Here is a 23028-nt window from a genome sequence, read left to right as displayed (position 1 = left end):
CATTTCCCACTTCATCTGTTACTCTATGAACCAAAATCAGCTGCTTCGTTGACTTAAAGGGGAACATGAAAAAGGAAAATCCGCAGCACTCATACAAAAGGAATTAGACTTGATTGGGAAACAGCACTTCACAGCAGAATTAACCAGAGAAGTGATTTTATAATGATGACTTGTATTAATGTTCTAATAAGAAAATGGATGGTGATCGGAAGATATTCTTAGCTACTATATTCAGTAACACAAAACGTTTTGTTTTAAAGTAGACCTGGAAGTAATGAAGCCTTTAATAGAAGACCAGAGTTCAGATGATGAATATGAGAATGAAGCGGATTTACTGCCGGCAGAGAAGAAATATCAGCTTGATCAGGAGGGCATTACGTACGTACTCCGTTCCCATGTATTTACAATAACCTTTCGGCCCTTTCAAGATGTTGTGTCTTGCCCGCCCTCAGAGCAGCCGGGGCCTTCTTATCTGCTCCCGAACACGGAGGAATGTATGCCTCCCGGCCCCAGTCCTGGCTCCATGCCCAGACAAACTGCAGAAGAAGGAGCACCTCCCGGCCCCAGCCCTGACTCCATGCCCAGGCAAACGGAGCAGCTAGACCCCTCCCCCTCCTCCACAGCATGTGAGCCTGAGGAGGGTTTATTCCCAACAGCTGATTGGAGTGACCCTCGCATCAGAAGATTGGATAGGTGGAGGCAACAGAAGGAAGGGAGGGGCAGGCCTTAATGAGTGCTGAGTCATGGAGCCACACCCCATGGCCTATATAAAGGATCTGCTTTCTGGCAGTCTCTGAGTCAGGCAAAGTCGAACTTATCTTGCTGAAGTCACTTACTGGTCTCCTGCCTGCTCTGAGGACTTTGCTAGGACTTTGGGCAGAGCTGCAGAGGCAAGCCTGATTCGGATTTCCCTGACCCGGCCGTCAGCGGAGGAGTGGGACACGACACAAGACTTCTATAAGACTAGATCCGTGATGGCGAACCTATGGCACGTGTGCCACAGGTGGCATGTGGAGCCATCTTGGTGGGCACGCGAGCCGAGATCCAGATCAGCTCCACTCTGCATGCCCGCGCGCCTCCTGCCGGCGAGCTGTTTTTTGGCTCTCCGCCGGGAGACACGCACGGGGGGGGTGTAGGGAGGGGTTGCGCATGCATGTGCAGGGGTTGGGGAATCACGCACACATGCGCATGGGGTGGGTGGTGCAGCACCTCCCCACGTCCCCATTTTTGGTTCCAGGCGGCTTCAGTGAAGCCTGCTAGCACCAAAATGGAGAGTGGTGGTGGTGGGGTGAGGCGCCCCCCCACCCCCTGTTCTGGTGCTAGCAGGCCTTCCTGAAGCCTCCTGGGACACCCCGTTGTGGGAGAGGGGGTGCCCCATGCCCCACCACAGCCCGTTTTTGGTTCCAGGAGGCTTCAGGGAGGTCTGCTAGCACCAGAACGGGGGTCATGCACTCATGCGCGGGGGGCGGGTTAGGGTTAGAGTGCACTGGGGTGGGGCCTGTGGGGGGGCATTGCGTTATGGGTGTTGGCACGCGTGTGTGCGCTGTCACGCCCGCACGCTTTTGGCACCCGAGGGGAAAAAAGGTTCACCATCACTGGACTAGATCAGGGGTCTCCAACCTTGACAACTTTAAGCCAGGCGGGCTTCAGCTCCCAGAATTCCTCAGCCAACAAAGCTGGCTGGGGAATTCTGGGAGCTGAAGTCCTCCTGGCTTAAAGTTGCCAAGGTTGGAGACCCTGGACTAGATGATTCACACACACACCCCTGATATTTTGTGTTTTTCTTTACATTTTCAGATTTGTTCAAACGCTCACTCACATCCTCAAAGGAAACATTGGGACAGGTCTTCTGAGCCTTCCTCTTGCAATAAAAAATGCAGGCATTCTGGTAAGTTTTAGTCAGATCCCAGCTACGGAGGGCAATAAGCTGTCGAGAGTTGGCTGTTGAGGCCTGCCAGAAAATGGTCGGGTTCGCATAACACATGAGGAGAATGGTGGGAGATTCAGTATATTAAGAGCCGCGGTGGCGCAGTGGTTAAAATGCAGTGCTGCAGGCTACTTCTGCTGACTGCCGGCTGCCCGCAATTTGCCGGTTCGATTCTCACTGGCCCAAGGTCTCCTCAGCCTTCCATCCTTCCGAGGTGGGTAAAATGAGGAGCCAGATTGTTGGGGGCAATAGGCCGACTTTGTAAACCGGTTAGAGAGGGCTGTAAAACACTGTGAAGTGGTATATAAGTCTAAGGGCTATTGCTATATTGTGAGAACCCGGCCAGGATCTTTCTATATTCTATGAATCTGGCCATTATATGAAATCAGAATATGATTTTATTTATTTCTTTGGGAGTAGATCATTATGGGAAAATGATACTTATTTATTCAGTAAATATTTATTCATAAGGCTGCCTTCCTAATCAGTGAAACTCTGGATGGTGGAAACAGAATGCAGATTGTAATCCAAATCAATTAAAATTCTAAGTTGAGCCCTCTAAAGATTCTCATTGTCACCATATCACCTACCCACACGAGAGGTGGGTTTCAGCAGGTTCTGACCAATTCTGGAGAACCGGTAGCGGAAATTTTGAGTAGTTCAGAGAACTGGCAGTAAAAATTCTGACTGGCCCCGCCCACATCTATTCTCTGCCTCCCAGGTCCCAGCTGATTGGTAGGAAATGGAGAATTTTCAGTATCCTTCCCTTGCCACACCTACCAAGCCACGGCCACAGAACCGCTAGTAACATTTTTTGAAACCCACCACTGACCCACACCCAATGGTGATTTGTAAGTTGAGGGCTACCTGTGTTGCAAGCTAATTCTGCCCACAGTGTAGAGTTCGATCCTGACCGGCTCAAGGTTGACTCAGCCTTCCATCCTTCTGAGGTCGGTAAAATGAGGATCCAGATTGTTAATGGGTAATCTGCTGATATTGTAAACCACTCAGAGAGTGCTGAAAAGCAGGGGTCTCTAACCTTGGTCCCTTTAAGACTTGTGGACTTCAACTCCCAGAGTTCCTCTGGGAGTTAAAGTCCACAAGTCTTAAAGGGACCAAGGTCGGAGACCCCTGCTGAAAAGGACTATGGGACAATATTTAAGTCTAAATGCTATTGCGAAAAGCTAACATGTAAATCAGTGGTAGTATTCAGCTAGTTCAGACCGGTTCGGACGAACCGGTAATGGCGACTGCAGTTGGGCTTGCCCATGCACCCACCCCAGCATTACACCGTCCTATTTAGCCACGTTTTTGAGGCCAGGCGCATGTGCGGAAGGCCCGTACGCGTGGGACGAATCAGTGGTAAAAATACGTAAAACCCACCTCTGATGCAAATGACACAAATCCCTGTTGTGTGCAAAGTCCTTTATATGGAGGTCCAGAATCAAGGCTTCACTGTCATTTGAGATGCCACAGAGCGACCAAGCTTGAAACTTGAAACTTGTTTTCTTGAATGTATTTGGCACTAAAATTGCAAAACACATCAAATGTTACAGTCATTCAGCAATACAAAGGTGGAATTGGGGACAAGATTTACAGTTTACTTATTTATAGTTTACTTATTCTGAGCCACCAGGGCCTCTGGTGGCTCAGCAGACTAAGTCTGTCTGTTATTAACACAGCTGCTTGCAATTACTGCAAGTTCAAGTCCCACCAGGCCCAAGGTTGACTCAGCCTTCCATCCTTTATAAGGTAGGTAAAATGAGGACCCAGATTGTTGGGGGCAATAAAAGTTGACTTTGTATATAATATACAAATGGATGAAGACTATTGCTTAACACAGTGTAAGCCGCCCTGAGTCTTCGGAGAAGGGCGGGATATAAATTAAAATTAAAAAAAAAATTCCCATCCTGAATTGGAACAACATGCAAACATTTACATATATAAATCCAAAGGTTTTGTATTTTTAGGAGCCTAGCAGAGATGGATATTCTTTCTAATACTTGACAAATCTTCCAGGAGACCCTGGTCTGTTTTCTGCTCATCACTGCAGAAAGGGGAGGCACGTTACTCTTTGTAAACTGGTTGCTAATCTTTGCTCCTTCTCCCATGCAGCTTGGACCAATCAGTCTTCTTTTCATTGGAATTATATCAGTTCACTGCATGCACATTTTGGTACGATGCAGCCAGTATCTATCTGTCAGGTTAGTATGTAGCTGTCTTATTTTGTCGATGTCGCTTCTGCCCTGAAAATCAACCCGCCAAATATTATCAGCCTATATTTCTATGTAGGACATCAAGTTTAGGGATAGACCCTTTCTTTGCAGCCACTATGAAAAAAAAAACCCACAAACCTATTAGCAGGTTAGATTTGTGGGTTTGTGTTGTGCTCCGCCAGCAGCCTGTGGAGCTAGCAGTGGAGTCGGACAGTGAGAAGGCTGGGGAGGACAATGGGCCAGTCCTGGAGTCAGGCGAAGGCCCGGACGAGGATTCTGCCTCGGAGGCAGAGATGGGGCCAGGGTCATCTGGGAGTGATGCGCAGACTCCGGAGCCTCCAGAGGCGGACAGCAGAGAGGCAGAGGAACAGGAGGAGCCTGTTCCTAGTGCACACATGAGAAGAGCTGCCAGAAGGCAAGAGCAGCTAAAGCAAAAAGGACGACTCAGGAGTAAGGCCAGGGGATGATTGGCCCTTCCCATAAAGCTTAAAAGAGCAGCAATGGCCCTTTGGCTCTTTGTAGGAAAGCAACGTTGCTACATCTGTTTTGAGTCAGTGTCTCATGTTTCTGAACTTTGCGGGGCTTTGCCAAGAAAAGTCTTTGGGCAGGGTGCCAAAGCAGATAAAGGTTTGTGATAAGGCCGAAGGACTTTTTCCGAAGGACTTTGTTTTGGAATTAATCTGGACTGTTATAATAAAATAGGTTTGTTTAAGACTAGGTGTGTCTTTTATGCCTAAGTGAGTTTTGTTTTATATTGTATTGCTTTGCTCTGTACCATGTGGATTAATAATGGAGTCAGGGTGCCCGCCATATTTCTGTGCTGGCTGTAGGAGAGGAAACATTTTTTCCCTCTGGGATTTGCTCATACAGAAACCAAGCAGGCTGTTCCCTTCCCTCCAGTTTCTTCACTTGCATGCAATTCCTGGTCACCGTGTGTTTGATTACCTTGGTAAATTTGGGTGTTACACCCTTTAATGTTTTTCTGGACTTCTTTTTTTTTTTCCTATCAAACTACGTTTATTCTTGGGAGGATGCTATCTTTTTCTTGAGCACTTTAATAATGGCTTAACTTTGTCCATCTTCCACGACTCTCTTTCTCTTAATGGACTGGAAGGGGTCATCTGGCAGCCTAGGGTGAGGTATCCTCAATATGCTAATGATACCTGTTTATATAACTCCATCCACTGCATGGAGATCTGGAAGGGGAGAAACGGCCTTAGGCTGAACTCTACCAAGTAATTATGGATTCAGAAGCTAGATGAGCCCAGAGATAGATAGATAGATAGATAGATAGATAGATAGAGAGAGAGATAGAGAGATAGATAATCTATCAATAGATTATCCATCCATCCATCCATCCATCCATCCATCCATCCATCCATCCATCCATCCATCCATCCATCCATCCATCCATCCATCCATCCATCCATCCATCCATCCATCCATCTATCTATCTATCTATCTATCTATCTATCTATCTATCTATCTATCTATCCAGTGGTGGGATTCAGCCAGTTTGCACCACTTCGGGAAAACTGGTTGTTAACTGTCTGAACAGTTTGGCAAACTGGTTGTTGGAAGAAATCATTAGGGCAGAGAACCGGTTGTTAAATTACTTGAATCCCACCACTGTATCTATCTATCTATATCACCTATCCCTTATCCATCCATCTATCCATCTATCTATCTATCTATCTATCTATCTATCTATCTATCTATCTATCTATCTATCTATCTATCTATCTATCACCTCTCTATCCATCCATTCATCCATCCATCCATCCATCCATCTCTCTCTCTCTGTATCACCTATGTCCATCCATCCATCCATCCATCTGTCCGTCTTTCTGTCCCTCCCTCCCCCCCATATATATCACCTATCTCTATCTATCTATCTATCTATCTATCTATCTATCTATCTATCTATCTATCTATCTATCTATCTATCTATCTATCTATCATCTATCTATCTATCTATCTATCTATCTATCTATCTATCTATCTATCTATCTATCTATCTATCTATCTATCTATCTATCTACCTACCTACCTACCTACCTATCTCTATATAGAATAATAATAATAATAATAATAATAATAATAATAATAATAATAATAATAATAATAATAATAATATATCCCTTTTTGAGGGAAATGAATATTTAAAATATGTATCTAGATGATAGATTTCCCCACCTCCCTCTATCTGTCTCCCTCCCTCCCTCCCTATCCTATCCTATCCTATATTTGAATTGTCCATCTCCCTCAAAGAGGGAGCAATTATCATTCTGGGTGGCATAGTTCTTCACCAGGTAGAGCCAACTTGCAACCTGGAGGCCCTCCTGGCCCACTTAAGGCTCCTACAAAACAGCAGATGGGAAGTCACAGCCAAGAGACCCTTTGTGTAATTTCATCTTGTGTGCCAGTACCAGACACCCTTGGATCAAGGGACTTTACTCATAATCTTGTAACTTTACATCTGGAATACTGAAACTTGGTAAACAAGGGGGCAGCCCTAGACGGCTATCTGCAACCTATTTCTGAGACTGTCTGCTTTGCCTTGAATAAGGTTGGGGAGGGGTCTTGCTGGGGAATGCTCTGTTTGGAGACTTTCCCAGTGATGCCCCTCCCCCTTGTTACCATTTACTCCCGAGTAGCCAGACTTGTCTCTCTTATTACATTTCTGTTTTTAATCTTTTTAAATCAGTCCTGTGAGCTACTCAGAGTCTCTGAAAAATTGCAGCAGCTCACAAACAACTTGATCTTTCTTTTCTTTTTCTTTTTTTCAATTGGAAGAGAAATAATTACTTTCCTTGTTCTTGACAGATTGAAAATACCTTTCTTAGGGTACAGCGACACTGTTAGCCACGCCATGGAAACGTGTCCCTTTCACTTGTTACAGAAACGATCATCTTGGGGAAGGTAAGGACTGTTTTTGCATGGACTTGGTTATTTTTAATGCATTAAAAATTCACGCAGCCTTCGGGTTCCCCAATAATAGAGCGGAATGGTGGGTCTGGCCCAGGGGTGAAATGTAAAATTTGTTAACACTGGTTCTGTGGGTGTGGCTTGGTGGCAGGGGGTAATGTGGGCGTGGCCAACTTTTTTTTAACTTTTAAAAGCATTTTTTCTACAACCTCTTTGGCTGAAGAGGTTGTAAAAAAATGCTTTTAAAAGGCTCTGACGATCCCAGCGGAGTTGCCTGGTTGTCAGAAGCTTTTTTTTCTTTTAAAAGCATTTTTTTTGCCTTTAAAAGAAAAAAAAGCCTCTGGCGATCAGGCAACTCAGCTGGGATCGTCAGAGCCTTTTAAAAGCATTTTTTCTACCTCAGCCGAGCTTTAAAAGGTTTCTGATTTATCTCAGTTGAGTCAGCGATTATCGAGGTTTTTTTAACTTTTAAAAGCATTTTTTCGGCCGAAGAAAAAATGCTTTTAAAAGTTAAAAAAAAACACCCTCTGATGATCACACGGCTCAGCTGGGTATGGAAGGGGGGCAGGGATTTATGCTACCAGTTCTCCGAACCACACACCACCATTGCTACCAGATCGTGCGATCCAGTCCAAACCGAGAGCATTTCACCCCTGATCTGGCCAGAAAAATCCCCCCAGTCTCTGTCTGAAAAGGAAAATCCCTGTTACGTTGCTATAATCAGAATGATCTATGTTTCCCTCTTAGGAAGCCCAAGGGCTGCAGTTCTTATACAACTGGACATTGTCATGTTGGGAAGTTAGACCTTTCTCTACCCCTGTTCTGTAGCTTTTCTGTGTTACCAAACAACCTCTCTGCAGCCCTTGAGGGTAGAGATAGAAAACACAAAATGCCCCCTGACAACAGTTGGTATTTTCTGGTCGTGTAGTGCCTGAATAGATTTATTGAGCCAGGTAGGGCCTATGTCTGTATCTAAACCCAATCTGTAAGTTATGAATTCAAAATTTAAGTATCAGCAGAAGTGACGTGACTCTTAGAAACATTGCCAGTTAGATGTATTTAATCTGCCTTAATCATCACATGGTGTTGTGTCTTGCCTGCTCCCCCTGCCGCAGCCGGGCCCCTCTTATCTCCTGCCGGACGCTGACAGTTCGGAAGAATGTCCTGGCATGCCTAAAGCCCCCAGCCCTGGCACCATGCCTGGACAGGCTGAGCAAGATGAAGGGCCTGACGTGCCTTCAGCCCCGTCCTGGCACCATGCCCAGGCAAACAGAGCAACTAAACCCCTCCCCCACAGCAGGTGAGCCTGAAGAATGTGAAGCCAGTCATGAGCTCAGATTACCAACAGCTGGAGGCTTTCCGGAGAGTAGAGAGGCGACGTCAACAAAAGGAAGGAAGGGGCAGGCCTGGATAAGTGCTGAGTCATGGAGCCACACCCCATGGCCTATATAAAGGATCTGCTTTCTGGCATTCTCTGAGTCAGGCAAAGTCTAACTTGGATTGCTGAAGTCACTTCCTGGTCTCCTGCCTGCCTTCCTTGAGAACTCTGATAGGACTTTGGCAGAGCTGCAGAGGCACGCTTGATACGGACTTCCCTGACCTGGCTGTCAGCGGAGGAGTGGGACACGACACATGGTGTATCTTTGGAATGTGAGGGAAAGGGAAGACCAGACATTATTTGGCTTAGTTTAATCCTGGCTTGTTGTTTAAAGTTGTGGATTAAAGAAGCATGAATCTCGCCACTTCTTCTTTTTAAAAAAAAACTTATTTTATAGACAAACATACATTTAAAACATCAGCAATTCCTTCCGTGTGACATCTCGGTGTTTTCTTCCTGGCTCCATCATTTTATTGTTTCTTCTTTCTTCATTTCAATTTAAACTATTACCATTTTTCCACAAATACATTATTATCATTTTCTTACATAATTATCCATTGCTTATCTGTACCTTTCTTCTAACCAACGGTAAAATTTATCCCATGTCTTAAAATATTCTGAATCCTTTTTTTCTTTAATCATCAAAGTTAATCTGTTCATTTCTGCACAGTCTAAAATTTTTCTAATAATTTCTCCTTCCAGGGGTACTTGTGTACTCATAGTTCACAAATCAAAAATTACATATCACAGCGAGCCAAAATTAAGTTGATGATATGCATGATGGCTTAGCATGGAGTTGGAAACCCACAAGCCATGTTCAGCATCCCATTGCCCCATTGCACCTCCCAAGAATTTTGCCAAGAATGAAAATCTATTTTGCTACTTAAATCATCTCAACCCTGCAAAGCTTTGGCTCTGTCCACCCGAGTGAAATTATGATGGACAACCAATTAAACATGAGCCAACAGTGTGCGGCGGCAGCCAAAAAAGCCAATGCAATTCTAAGTTGCATTAACAGAGGGATACAATCAGGATCAAGTGAGGTATTAATACCACTCTGTAAAGTCTTAGTAAGACTGCACCTAGAATATTGAATTCAGTTTTGGTCACCAGTCTATGTAAAGAAATATTGAGACTAGAAAGAGTGCAGAGAAGAGCAACAAAGTTGATTAGGGGACTGGAAGTTAAAACATATGATGAATGGTTGCTGGAACAGGGCATGGCTAGTCTAGTGAAGAGAAGGATTAGGGGAGACATGATTGCAATCTTCCAATATTTGAGGGGCTGCCACAGAGAGCTATTTTGCAAGGCACCTGAATAATGGATGGAAACTGAACAAGGAGAGATTCAACCCAGAAATGAGAAATTTTCCGTGAGAACAATCAACCAATGGGACAGCTTGCTTTCAGAAGTTGTAAGACCTTCATCACTTGAGACTTTCAAGAAGAGACTGGACTGCCATCTGTCAAAAATGGTGTAGGGTCTGCTCGGGTAGGAGGGTTGGACTAGATGACCTACAAGGTCCCTTCCAACTCTGTTAATCTGTAATCTAATTTTTGAAGAGCATATAATTGGAAAATACAATTATGTACTCCCATATTCCTCTTTTTTTTATCTCGTAGGTTATATCCAAACTCTGAGAAAAAAGCAATGGCATTCCTTCTACATAAAGGAATAAACAGGCTAGAAATGTTCTGAAAACAATCCAGTGTCTTTAGCAGCAGAGAAACAAAATGCCAATTAAAATACCGCCTTCAAAATACAATTTGGTTAGAATAGCCTGCATGAGTCTGCTAATCCAAGGCAGGGTGAAACGAGGCCATCTAAAAAAGAGTATTAACAAATCCACCGAAGATTTAAACCAGTAGATGCCATTGAAACAAATTAGTAAGCACATCTTTTCCATGTAGCCCTTCTTCTGATGAATTTGATGTATTGTCATGATCGTTGTTTTACTGCATTGCCAAGGCCACAACTAACTTAAAAACTTATTTTTCCTCTCATTATGTTTCCTAGATATGTCGTTGACTTCTTCCTTGTGGTTACCCAGTTGGGCTTTTGTAGCGTTTATTTTGTGTTCTTAGCTGAAAATATGAAACAAGTAAGTACCACAAATATTGTTTGGATGTGTGTTATGTTCTTGCCACTCTGTGCAGCTCATCTGGGTTTTTTTCTTCATACTGCGTTCTCCTCTAAATGTCCTTGACTGCTCTTCAAAAGCTTCTTGCTTTCCTAGAAAGGAGTAGCCCGAATTTCTAAAAGATGGTTATAATTGGTTCACTTAGTTAATAGAATGGGATGGAAATGGAATGGAATGGAATGGAATGGAATGGAATGGAATGGAATAGAATAGAATAGAATAGAATAGAATAGAATAGATTAGAATAGAATAGAATAGAATAGAATAACAGAATTGGAAGGGGTCTTGGAGGTCTGTCTGGGCAGGAAACCCTACACCATTTCAGACAAACGGTTATCCAACATTTTCTTAAAAATTTCCAGTGTTGGAGCATTCACAACTTCTGGAGACAAGTTGTTCCACCGATTAATTGTTCTAACCATCAGGAAATTTCTCCTTAGTTCTAGGTTGCTTCTCTCCTTGATTAGTTTCCACCCATTGCTTCTTGTCCTGCCCTCAGGTGCTTTGGAGAATAGCTTGACTCCCTCTTCTTTGTGGCAGCCCCTGAGATATTGGAACACTGCTATCATGTCACCCCTAGTCCTGTTTCTAACGCTCTGCACATGCGCAGAAGGTGCTCACATTTGTGAACCGGTAGCGAAGGTAAGTGAATACCACCCCTCTTCCAATTCTACATTTTTGGTTGCTGGCTTTCATTTGTAAAGCTGTGTTGGATAAGTCTAGTGAAGAGAAGGACCGGGGGAGACATGATAGCATCTTTCAATATTTGAGGGGCTGACACAGAGAGACGGGGGTCAAGCTATTCCCCGAAGCACCTGAAGGCCAGACAAGGAACAATGGATGGAAACTGAAGAAGGAGAGAGTCAATCTAGAAATAAGGATAAATTTTCTGACAGTGAGAACCATCAACCAATGGAGCAGAAGTTGCCTTCAGAAGTTGTGAGAGTTTCATTACTGGAAGCTTTCAAGAAAAGATTGGACTGGATTTTCTGTCAAAAATGGTGTAGGGTCTGCTTGCTTGGGTGGGTGGGTGGGGTTGGACTAGATGACCTACAAGGTCCCTTCCAACTCTGTTAATCTGTATCTATCGATGTTCGATGCCTTGAGTTATTTCTAAACAATAATAAAGGTGAGATACGAATAAATAAATGTAAACATAAAATAAACATGAATATAAGCCGGCCAGAGTCATTGAAAGTCACGTGGCCTCTAAATTGTACACATAAATACCCAAACTGAATTTTGCAAAAAACCCAGAGATCAAATGTGGCTGCATCAAAACTGGAGTGTTTTGCTGCCAAGCGTTACCGGTGTGATCTTGAAACATGAAAATTTTCCCACTTGCTTCACTAAAAATTTAAATTGGATTGGGGACCCGATCTAGATACTCATTTTCAACAGTAGGGGGAGCCCAAGGGATTCTATTCTTTCAGCTGCTGGTTGTAATTCTATTTTCTTGTAAAAACTGCATCTTCACCCTGCAAAAAAATCACATGTACCAGTATGAAAGAAAATTAGTCAGGATAGCCAATTATTGATCATGAGCAATCTCTTTTATATTAATATTCGTAGCTCTTACTCAGAACCAAGAAAGCTTGCGTTCTTTGCAGTGATCCTTTCGTGCTGTTAGAATAGAATAGAATAGAATAGAATAGAATAGAATAGAATAGAATAGAATAGAATTTTTTATTGGCCAAGTGTGATTGGACACACAAGGAATTTGTTTTAGGTGTATATGCTCTCAGAGTACATAAAAGAAATGATATGTTCGTCAAGAATCATAAGGTACAACCCTTAATGATAGTCATAGGGAAACAGTCAATATAAGTCTTAAGGATACCAGCAACAAGATTACAGTCATACAGTCATAAGTGGGAGGAGATGGTTGATAGGAACAATGAGAAGATTAATAGAAATGCAGAGTTAGTAACTAGTTTGACAGAGTTGAGGGAATTATTTGTTTAGCAGAGTGATGACTTTTTTCGGGAAAAAACTGTTCTTGTGTCTAGTTGTTCTGGTGTGCAGTGCTCTATAGAGTCATTTTGAGGGTAGGAGTTGAAACAGTTTATGTCCAGGATGTGAGGGGTCTGTAAATATTTTCACAGCCCTCTTTTTGACTCGTGCTGTATACAGGTCCTCAATGGAAGGCAGGTTGATAGTAATTGTTTTTTCTACAATTAATTGTTCTAAATACCTCAACACTGTCAGACTATTTACTGAATCTGCACTACTATTAATCGTTTCATAGTTCCCATCACCAATCTCTTTCCACTTATGACTGTATGACTATAACTTGTTGCTGGCAATCCTTATGATTTATATTGATATATTGATCATCAATTGTGTTGTAAATGTTGTACCTTGATGAACGTATCTTTTCTTTTATGTACACTGAGAGCATATGCACCAAGACAAATTCCTTGTGTGTCCAATCACACTTGGCCAATAAAAATTCTATTCTATTCTATTCTATTCTAATTATCCTCTGAAGTCTGTGTCTGTCTTGTTGGGTTGCAGAACCAAACCAGTTATAGAGGTGCAGATGACAGACTCAATAATTCCTCTGTAAAACTGTTTGGCACTCCTTCATGATTTTGTCATGTTTCCCTTCACATATCTTGCTACAGCAGTTTCCAGATTTATGTTTTCTTGGAGGGTGACAAGCTGAGAAAAGCAGGTTTACTTTGTTCACACATAACAGGCCAATAAAACAGTAAACTGGTTAGATTAGCATAGTCCATGTTTCACACATTACACTAATTCTTGTTTTACACACTACACATATTCTTGTTTTAATTACATTGGAAGATTCATTCAACCTTTTCTTGATTTTCTTTCATGTGGGGCCTCCAGTCTCTAGGGTTGGCCTGATCACTGAGAGATGGTCAGTTTTGCTATTAATGCCGACGGTTTGATTCTTTTACTCTTTTTATCTTGAGTCCTATTTTAACATGCTAGTAAAAAAAAAAGTGATAAAGTAGCATAAAGCAGGAGTGTCAAACTCGATTTCATTGAGAGCCAATTCAGGGTTGTGTTTGATTTCACAGGCCCAGGTGGGCGTGGCCAGGGCAGGGGTGGCCAGCTTGATGTCACTTCTGTCGGGGGGCGCCTGTGGTGGCCCGAGTGCTCTGCCAGCAAAAATGGAGCTTGCAGGAGGCTGTCACAGGCTAAAATGGAGCCCTGGTGGACCATGCATGGCTCTCCCAAGCTCCATTTTTGCTGGCAGAGGCACTGCGGGCCGGGCCTTTCGCTGTTTCCATGGCAGCTCTGCGGCTCAGATCAGGGGTGAAATGCTCTTCGTTCGCACCTGATCCGGTAGCGATGGCGGCGGGTAGTTTGAAGAACCGGTAGCAAAAAATCTTTACTCCCCCCCATGCCCAGCTGAGCCGCGTGATCATCAGAGGTTTTTTTTTTTTACTTTTAAAAGCATTTTTTCTTCAGCTGAAAAAATGCTTTTAAAACTTAAAAAAAAGGCCTCTGATGATCGCGTGGCTCAGCTGGAATTGTCAGAGCCCTTTAAAAGCATTTATTTATCTATCTATCTATCTATCTATCTATCTATCTATCTATCTATCTATCTATCTATCTATCTATCTATTTATTTATTTATTTTATTTATTGTGGACTTTGTGGACTTTTAAAAGGCTTTGACGATTTAAAAGGCTTTGACGATCCCAGCTGAGTTGCCTGTTCGTCAGAAGCTTTTTCTTTCTTTTAAAGGCATAAAAAAAAAATGCTTATAAAACAAAAGCCTCTGACAATCAGGCAACTCAGCTGGGATCGTCAGAGGAGCCTTTTAAAAGCATTTTTGACAACCTCTTTCGCCGAAGAGGTTGTAGAAAAAATGATTTTAAAAGAAAAAAAAAAAGTTGGCCACGCCTACCCAGTCACATTACCTCCCCCACCGAGCCACGCCCACAGAACCGGTAGTAACGAATTTTACATTTCACCACTTGCCCAGATCTAAGCACCCTGTGGGCCTTGAGTTTGACACCCCTGGCATAAAACATCTGCATATGTAGGAAGACAAACGGCAATAGCACTGTTCTTCGGTAGCGATAAAACCTCTAAGATCTAAGAGATCTCTGCATGCTGCAGGATAAAGCAATTAAAACATTTAAAGATGATAATTTGCATCCCTTCAAGTACCGAATGCAATTTTGAAACGGTGCCCTCAGTTAATCATAACAACACTAACAGTTAAGGGATTAAATCTCCTTTGTGGATTTTGAAGACGTGGCATGGAGAGTTTTGATGCTTTTGAATTTTGATGTCGGGGAAAAATCCTGAGAGAACTGTGGGATAGTTAGGGAAACAAACCAGTGGCTCATCAAACAAATTGATTCAAAGTTTTCACTCAAGGCCCAAGTGTCTAGGCTTAAATTGTCTTACTTTGGACACATTAGATATAATCCTCGACCTGCAGCAGTTCATTTAGTGACCGTTACAATGGCACTGAAAAAATGTGACTTATGACAATGACATTCTTCACATTTCTGACCATTGCAGCATCCCCAGGGTCACGTGATTGTTGTTGCAGGGTCCCAGAATCATGTGATTCCCCTTTTGTGACCTTCTGATAAGCAAAGTCGATGGGGAAGCCAGATTCAGTTAACAACCAGGTTACCAATTTAACAACTTCTGCAGGGATTCACTTAACAAATGTGGCAAAAAATAATAATCATAAAGTGGGATAAAACTCACTGAACCAGTTTCTCACTTAGCAACATAAATTCTGGGCTCAATTGTGGTCGCAAGTCGAGGACTACCTGTATGAGAAAGCCCAGCTCTCTGGACAAGGCTGTAAACCTGGGGAAGGTAGAAGGAAAAGAGAAGAAGCATAGTAGCAAGGTGGCTTGACAGTGGCATGGGTGCAACTTTGGAAGACCTGAAGGATCAGGTTGGAACGTGGTTACTAATAGCACTTAGACTTATATACCGCTTCACAGTGCTTTACAGCCTCTCTAAGCGGTTTACAGAGTCAGCCTATTGCCCCCAACAATCTGGGTCCTCATTTTACCGACCTCAGAGGGATGGAAGGCTGAGTCAGCCTTGAACCTGGTGAGATTTGAACTGCCGAACTGCAGCTAGCAGTCAGCTGAAGTAGCCTGCAGTGCTGCACTCTAACCACTGCGCCACCTCGGCTCTACATTTGTACCCTATGACTATCATTAAGTGTTGTACCTTATTATTCTGGACGAAGGTATCTTTTCTTTTATATACACTAAGAGCATATGCACCAAGACAAATTCCTTGTGTCTCCAATCACACTTGGCCAATAAAAAAAATTCTATTCTGTTCTGTTCTACTCTACTCTACTCTACTCTACTCTACTCTACTCTACTCTACTCTACTCTACTCTACTCTACTCTATTCTATTCTATTCTATTCTATTCTATTCTATTCTATTCTATTCTATAAGAGCTAACACCAACTTGAAGGCACATACTTAAAAATCTCTTTGGAGTCAAGCTTGACTCGTGGTGCCTTCAAGAGCCTATCCCTGTAGTTTTCTTGGTAACAATACAGAACAGACTTGTTTTTTGAGGGATTTTTCTCTCCACTCAATTTCTCACTTTATGATAACCCACGTTATGGCAATCACAACTTACGACTGTAATTGCCAGGCTCAATTGCGGTCATAAGTTGAAGGACACCTGTATCCCAGTGCAGCGCTGCCTCCCAATTCTTTCTCTTTCCCTTTCTTTGTTTTCTCTTTCCCCTACAGATAATATGACAGACTCCTGAATAAATCCTCAACCTGAGTAAATCCTCAATCCTCAATCCTCCTCGTTGAGTGATTTTAGCTCCTCAAGGGATTTTCTAACTTTGTTCTAAGTTCTGCAAATTTGGGGATCTCCTCAAAGTTCTCCTCACTCCTGTTGAGAATAGTGCTATTTTTACCTGCATGACACTTAATGCCCGGATGTAGGAAATAGAAAGGAAGAACACAACATCAAGGCATTCTCTATGCCAGGGGTCTCCATCCTTGGTCCCTTTAAGACTTGTGGACTTCAACTCCCAGAGTTCCTCTGGGAGTTGAAGTCCACAAGTCTTAAAGGGACCAAGGTTGGAGACCCCTGCTCTATGCCAATGGTGTTAAAGTTGATTTCATTGAGGGCCGCGTCAGGGTTGTGTTTGACATCGGGTGGGGGGGGCGTGGCCAGGGTGAGCGTGGCCAGCTTAACGTCACTCATGTCGGGGGCACCTGTGGTGGCCTGAGAGCTCTGCCAGTGAAAATGGAGCTTGGGAGCTCCACTTTTTTCTGGCAGAGGCACCGTGGGTCAGTCCTTTGCTGTTTCCAGGGCACCCTGTGGGCCAGATTTAAGCACCCCACAGTCCGGATCTGGCCCGCCGACCTTGAGTTTGACACCCCTGCTCTATGCTCTCTCAAGTATAATTTTGCTGGCTTTTATTAATAAGTTTTTTTATTGTTCTTTTTTATTGTTCTCCATGCATGGAACCACAGAATAATGTTTCATTCTAAAGGCTAAAACATATGAAGAACAGTTGGGTATGCCTAGTTTAATGAGAAGAAGGACTAGGGGAGACATGATAACAGAGTTCCAATATCTCAGGGGCTGCCACAGAGAAGAGGGAGTCAAGCTATTCTCCAAAGCACCTGAGGGCAGGACAAGAAGCAATGGGTGGAAACTAATCAAGGAGAGAAGCAACCTAGAACTAAGGAGAAATTTCCTGACAGAACAATTAATCAGTGGAACAATTTTCCTCCAGAAGTTGTGAATGGTCCGCTCTGGAAGTTTTTGAGAAGATGTTGGATAACCATTTGTCTGAAGTGTTGTAAGGTTTCCTGCCTAACCAGGGGGTTGGGCTAGAAGACCTCCAAGGTCCCTTCCAACTCTGTTATTCTATTCTATTCTTATTCTATTCACAGCCTTTTATATTGCTTATCCAGAAGGCACCATTTCTCCAGCAGCCTTTTTATACATCTAAGCTTTTGTCTCATTTCTGTCTATTTTCCAGTTTGTAATCTGCAATGTTTGTTTGTTGTTTGCTTATTTACTTGCTATTTACTAAATGAATACGCCTCCCGACTCTCAGCGGTTCTGGGCAATTTGCAAATGGTTAAAAAGCACTAAAGCATCTAAACAGCAGTACTGTGGGAGCTGTTCAAATCTTGGGGGAAACTTCAAATGTGGCAGAAACTCCACCCCCACCCCCATATTACTATTTTTCTTTTCCTGAGTTACCGGCCTGTCATAATGAAATAATGCACTGAGAGATTTATTTTTTTTATTATAAAAAATCTACTTGGTGAAAAAGTAGATAGCGTGGAATGTTATAGCCGCAGGTCCTTTATTATTTTTTTTAAAAAAATATCTCGTTATTTTGGTCATTTAACTTTTACCATAAAATGGTGCTCCTAACTGGTCCAATGCATTAATCTTTGTTAATACATGCTTCTGATAAAGGCGGCAAAACAAAATTTCAAAATAAAATAAAATAAGACAATACAATACAATACAATAAATAAATATAAAATAAAATAAAATAAAATAAAATAAATAAAATAAGACAATACAATACAATACAATAAATAAAATAATAAAATAAAATAAAATCAATCAATAAAATAAAATATAAAGTAAAGTAAAATAAAATAAATAAAATAATACAATACAATAAATAAATGAATAAATAAAATTAAATTAAATTAAAAAATACAGGTCTCCTTGCTGGTATGTTGGCTTTTACCCTGACCTTCTGCAAAATCCTGGCTAATAATGTTTACTATTCCATTGTAATGAAAAACAGTAGGAACCCGAAGAGTCTTAATAGCATATAGTGCCTGCCAAATGATACCAGATGTTTATGCAATAAAATATTTCCCACGCTCAAATAGTTGTTTAGATTACTTCAGGTAATTATTAGGGAGGCCCCGTGGAGCGAGCCTATTATCCCTGTGGTTTAATAGAGAATAGATTGAATGGTCTAAAATCTTTTCTTTCTTTCTTTTTTTTTTGGTGGGGTGATTAACATTGGACAAAACTGCAGGAGATTTTGAATTGGATGTCTTATTCCTAGCAGTCATCTCTGTTCCTACGGGCTAGTATTGTCCTTTTTTTTCTAGCTTGGAGGAAGGTGTTAAAGGAAATTTCAATATGAAGCCAACTCTCCCCCCCCCACTTTTTTAATGAAATGTAAGACAGTTTACAATATTCATACTTCTTCTTGTGTGCATCTTGGATTTTATTGTGGGAGAATCGAAATACTACTGAAACTCCTGTCGGAGGGTGAAGGTTTGTTCTCTGAGCTTGTGGGTTGGTTTCTGGATGTTTTGTAACCAGGCTAGGTTACATCTTCAGTGGAGTTTAGGGGATGTCAGTGTCTGTCATGCCCCCGTCGGACCCTGAATTGGCAGAGGAAGACGAGGCAGAGCTGGAGCAGATGGAGATCGAGGGGGAGGCTTCGTTGGCTTGGGAGGAAAATGGGCAGGAGCAAGCCCTGCCTACAAGCCCAGGCTTGAAGGCAGGGAGGAAGGGGGTCAGGATGACCAGGAGAGGCTAAACAGTAAACAAGAGAGACACTCAGGTGATGAGCAAGGACCACCCCCTCCTGATCCTCGAGCATGGAGAGTAGAGAGTAGGTGAGAACAGCGCTGACTGACCCAACTACTCAGGAGGAGAGCCAGGGGTGAAATGCTCACTGTTCGGACCAGATCGCCCAATCCGGTAGCGATGGCGGTGGGTGGTTTGGAGAACTGGTCGCAAAAATTCCTGGGCCCCCCTGCCCATGCCCAGCTGAGCTGCGCGATCATCAGAGGTTGGTTTTTGTTTTTTTTTTACTTTTAAAATCATTTTTTCTTCGGCCGAAAAAGTGCTTTTAAAAATAAAAAAAAAGCCTCTGATGATGAGTGGCTCAGCTGGTATAGTCAGAACCCTTTAAAAGCATTTTTTTTCTACAACCTATTCGGCCGAAGAGGTTGTAGAAAAAATGCTTTTAAAAGTTAAAAAAAAAAGTTGGTTATGCCCACCCAGTCACATTAACCCCCCCATCAAGCCACGCCCACAGAACTGGTAGTAACAAATTTTACATTTCACCCCTGAGGAGAGCGCCCCACCCCTCTTCACAAGGCACACCTGGGGACTGAGCCTTAAGGAGATGCTGTGGGGAGGGGCATTTGTGGGGAACAAACACTGAATTCCTGGAGTGTTGAGTGCCGACGTTTCAATTTTCCTGGATTCCTTGCATTCTTTCTGGATTTCTTGCTTTGCAGCTGTGGTGCTCACAGGTTGGGCTGGACTATTTGCAGCTGGAGACTGCTTGAGGTGTGTGTATGTGTGTGTGTGAGAGAGAGATCACTTTGCTCTGGGACTTGCCAGAAACATGGGAGCGTTTGGGGAAGTTTGGAATAATAAAGGGGATGTTTGAACTGCCCCCCTGCCTGTGTTATCTCTGTGCCGTGCCCTGGGTCATCACAGTCTCAGTGTTCTTCTGCTTATAAGAGCTTCAGGTATGCATGTGTCAAGTGAGGGTCTTGTGATGGGTCTTGTGATGAGATTATCTTAGGTCAGGGTCATTGGGAGGTGAACTGCTGATGGTGGGTTTGCGTGGGTTGGTCAGTGCTATCTCTGGTTGGCTGTGCGGTTGATTTGGATTCTGAGTGGTTCATAGGCTGGTTGTAGGTCAATGTGTCTCTACCCACACTGACACCAAACAGCACCAGTTCGACTAGAGCAACAACAAAAATCATCGGCCACACTAGCACTCGCCACGCTCATGTGTCCGTTGAAGCCTGGCACTCCACAAGCAATTCCATCAACAGACACATTGGCCTACAACTAGCCTACGAACCCCACAGAATCCAAATCAAAGCATGGCTGCAAAACCTTTTTTTTTACACCGTCATCACTTCATATGGTCGTTAAGCGAGTCAATCATAAAACGAGGACTTCCTGGAGTGCTCACAATGCTAGATGTGCTAATCTCTCTCTCTCTCTCTTTCTCTTTGCTTAATTTACGGCAGGTTTGTGAAGGATACGCTCAAACGAAATTGTATGCTGTGAATATCACGGGAACCACTGGCCCCCCAGACAGAAGGACCATCGATCTGAGATTATACATGTTATTTTTCCTTCCGTTTGTAATCCTCTTGGTTTTCATTCGAGATCTTAAGCATCTGTCTGTGTTCTCATTCCTGGCAAATTTAGCCATGGCTGTCAGCTTGATCATTATTTATCATTATGTTATAGAGGTGAGTAGCAATAGTGCTTAGACTTATATACCGCTTCATAGTGCTTTATAGTTTAGTTTAGTTTTTACTTTAATGTCATTGCACCTCGTGCAACAAAATTAAATGCCATCTTGAGTGTGCATTATACATTTTCTTCTATATATATAAAAATGGCTGTGTGTGTGTGTGTATGTTCCAGCATAACTCTGGAACGCCTTGAGCAATTTCAAACAAACTTTGTATACAGATGCCTTACTTTCTGGAAACAAATACTGTGGAGGGTAAGACACCTCAACTCCCCTCGGGGTGTGTGTTCTGTTAAGATACAGCCTGTTGTGCCTTAAAATGACTTCTACTGTACTGCCTTAAAATGGCTTCTACTGTGCAGCACAGTGGAGTTGCCCTGGTAATGGCTTCACAGTACTCCACAAGGGGGCTCCCTCTGGTAAGGGGGAAAATCCAACATTAGAAATTACGTTTGGTCCGGACATTTTCAACAAGGCTTTGATTATTCTTGAGGACCACAGATCAGCTAGCAAAACAACAAGGTGGTATCATTTTACTTGATGCTTCGGGGGGGCACAAGTAAACCATTTTTAACTGATTTAATTCTCGCCGAAATCAGGGCTCAGGGTGAAGTTGTTCTTCCTGTCTAATATAGGATTGGGAGAAATAAATACTTGGGCAACACCAGGTTATCAGCTAGTAAAAAATAAAACAAAAACACACATCCTTCACATTCTATACAATTGAATTGAAAACTCTTGATATGCCCCTTATATACCGCTTCACAGTGCTTTCCAGCCCTCTCTAAGCGATTTACAGAGTCAGCCTATTGCCCCCAACAATCTAGGTTCTTATTTTACTGTCATCGGAAGGATGGAAGGCTGAGTCAACCTTGAGCTGGTCAGGATCGAACTCCTGGAGTGAGCTGGAAGTATTTCTCTACTGTTTTGTTTTTCAGTGACACATTTGGCTGTGTTCTGCCCTGATCCTTTCTAATGTGAATTTGGCCCTGTGTTTCTGTACCTTCATGCAAGCGCCAAGGGTGGTTGAAACTATCTCACTGGAGAAGAAAACAAGGATAAACAGCTCCCATACAGGTAGTCCTCGACTTACGACCACAATCGATCCCAAAATATATGTTGCTAAGTGAGACATCTATTAAGTGAATTACGGTTGTTCAATGAATCACTGCAGTTGTTAAATTAGTAACCCCATCGTTAAGTGAATCTGGCTTTCCCATTGACTTTGATTGTCAGGAGGGGACCACATGACCCTGGGACACTGTACTGGTTACAAATGTGAGTCAGTTCCCAAGCATTGAGTTTTGATCATATGACCATGGGGATAATATTGCAATGGTCATAAGTGTGAAAAGCGGTCATAGGTCACTTTGATCAGTGCTGTTGTAACTTCGAACAGTCACTAAAGGAACTGTTTGTAAGTCAAGGACTACCTGTATGGAATTTTTAAAGGAAACTGATTTGAGCCTGTCTGATTTAGTGGCTGCAAGAGCAGAATTTTCCCTCCAAAGAAAACAGCTTGACTCTGATCTTGAAATCATGAGGAATTGAGCTAGGCTTGAGGCCTTAAGATCATATCTATTATCTGAGCCTCTTCCAATATAAAAACTAAATCATCTGCAAAGGCTTGTAATTTGTATTCTTCTTTCTTAATTTTCATTCCTTTTATTTCTTCTTATATTTCTATTTAACACCTCTAATGTTAAGACAAATAACAACGGTGATAATGGACATCCTTGCCTTGTGCCTTTCATTATATTCACTTTTTCCATCATCTCTCCATTCATCATGTAAAAAATGAGATATGCTACTAATATCAATCAATCCATCAATCAGAATACCGCTGGAAGGAACCTTGGAGGTCTTCTAGTCCAACCCCCTGCTCAGTCAGGAGACTCTATCTCTTCAGACAAGTGACTGTCTAGTCTCTTCTTAAAACTTCCAGTGAAGACGCACCCACAACTTCTAGAGGCAAACCATTCCACTGATTGATTATCCTCATTGTTAGGAAGTTTATAATCTTCTCCTTTTAATGACCCCATAATCACTTACGGGGTGGAGTCTGGGCACCTGAACGGAGCTGAGTGTTACTGGCCGGATGCCCTTCCTGTCACCAATGTGGAGTTATACTCAGCAGATATATTCTCAACATGCCCAGAGAGAGAAATATCTGCCTCTACCTAGGATCGAACTCACAGCCTCCTGATCATGAGGCGAG

The 23028-nt window shown here is 42.7% G+C and overlaps 1 protein-coding gene across 3 annotated transcripts in view; it reads left to right on the top strand.

Annotated features, from left to right (window-relative positions):
* SLC36A4 (solute carrier family 36 member 4) overlaps positions 1-23028 on the top strand; it is a 77376-nt gene that overhangs the window by 23943 nt on the left and 30405 nt on the right. For all 3 annotated transcript variants that reach the window (XM_058185851.1, XM_058185849.1, XM_058185850.1), the window contains exons 2-7: positions 264-378; positions 1798-1888; positions 4043-4131; positions 6970-7065; positions 10466-10550; positions 20578-20805. In XM_058185851.1, the coding sequence (XP_058041834.1) occupies positions 264-378; positions 1798-1888; positions 4043-4131; positions 6970-7065; positions 10466-10550; positions 20578-20805 (704 nt within the window). The remainder of the gene's footprint in view (positions 1-263; positions 379-1797; positions 1889-4042; positions 4132-6969; positions 7066-10465; positions 10551-20577; positions 20806-23028) is intronic.

Source organism: Ahaetulla prasina, chromosome 5 (genome assembly GCF_028640845.1).
Source record: "Ahaetulla prasina isolate Xishuangbanna chromosome 5, ASM2864084v1, whole genome shotgun sequence".
Lineage (NCBI taxonomy): Eukaryota > Metazoa > Chordata > Lepidosauria > Squamata > Colubridae > Ahaetulla > Ahaetulla prasina.
The sequence above is the reverse complement of the archived record's forward strand: the minus strand, read 5'-3'. Positions and strand labels throughout refer to the sequence as shown.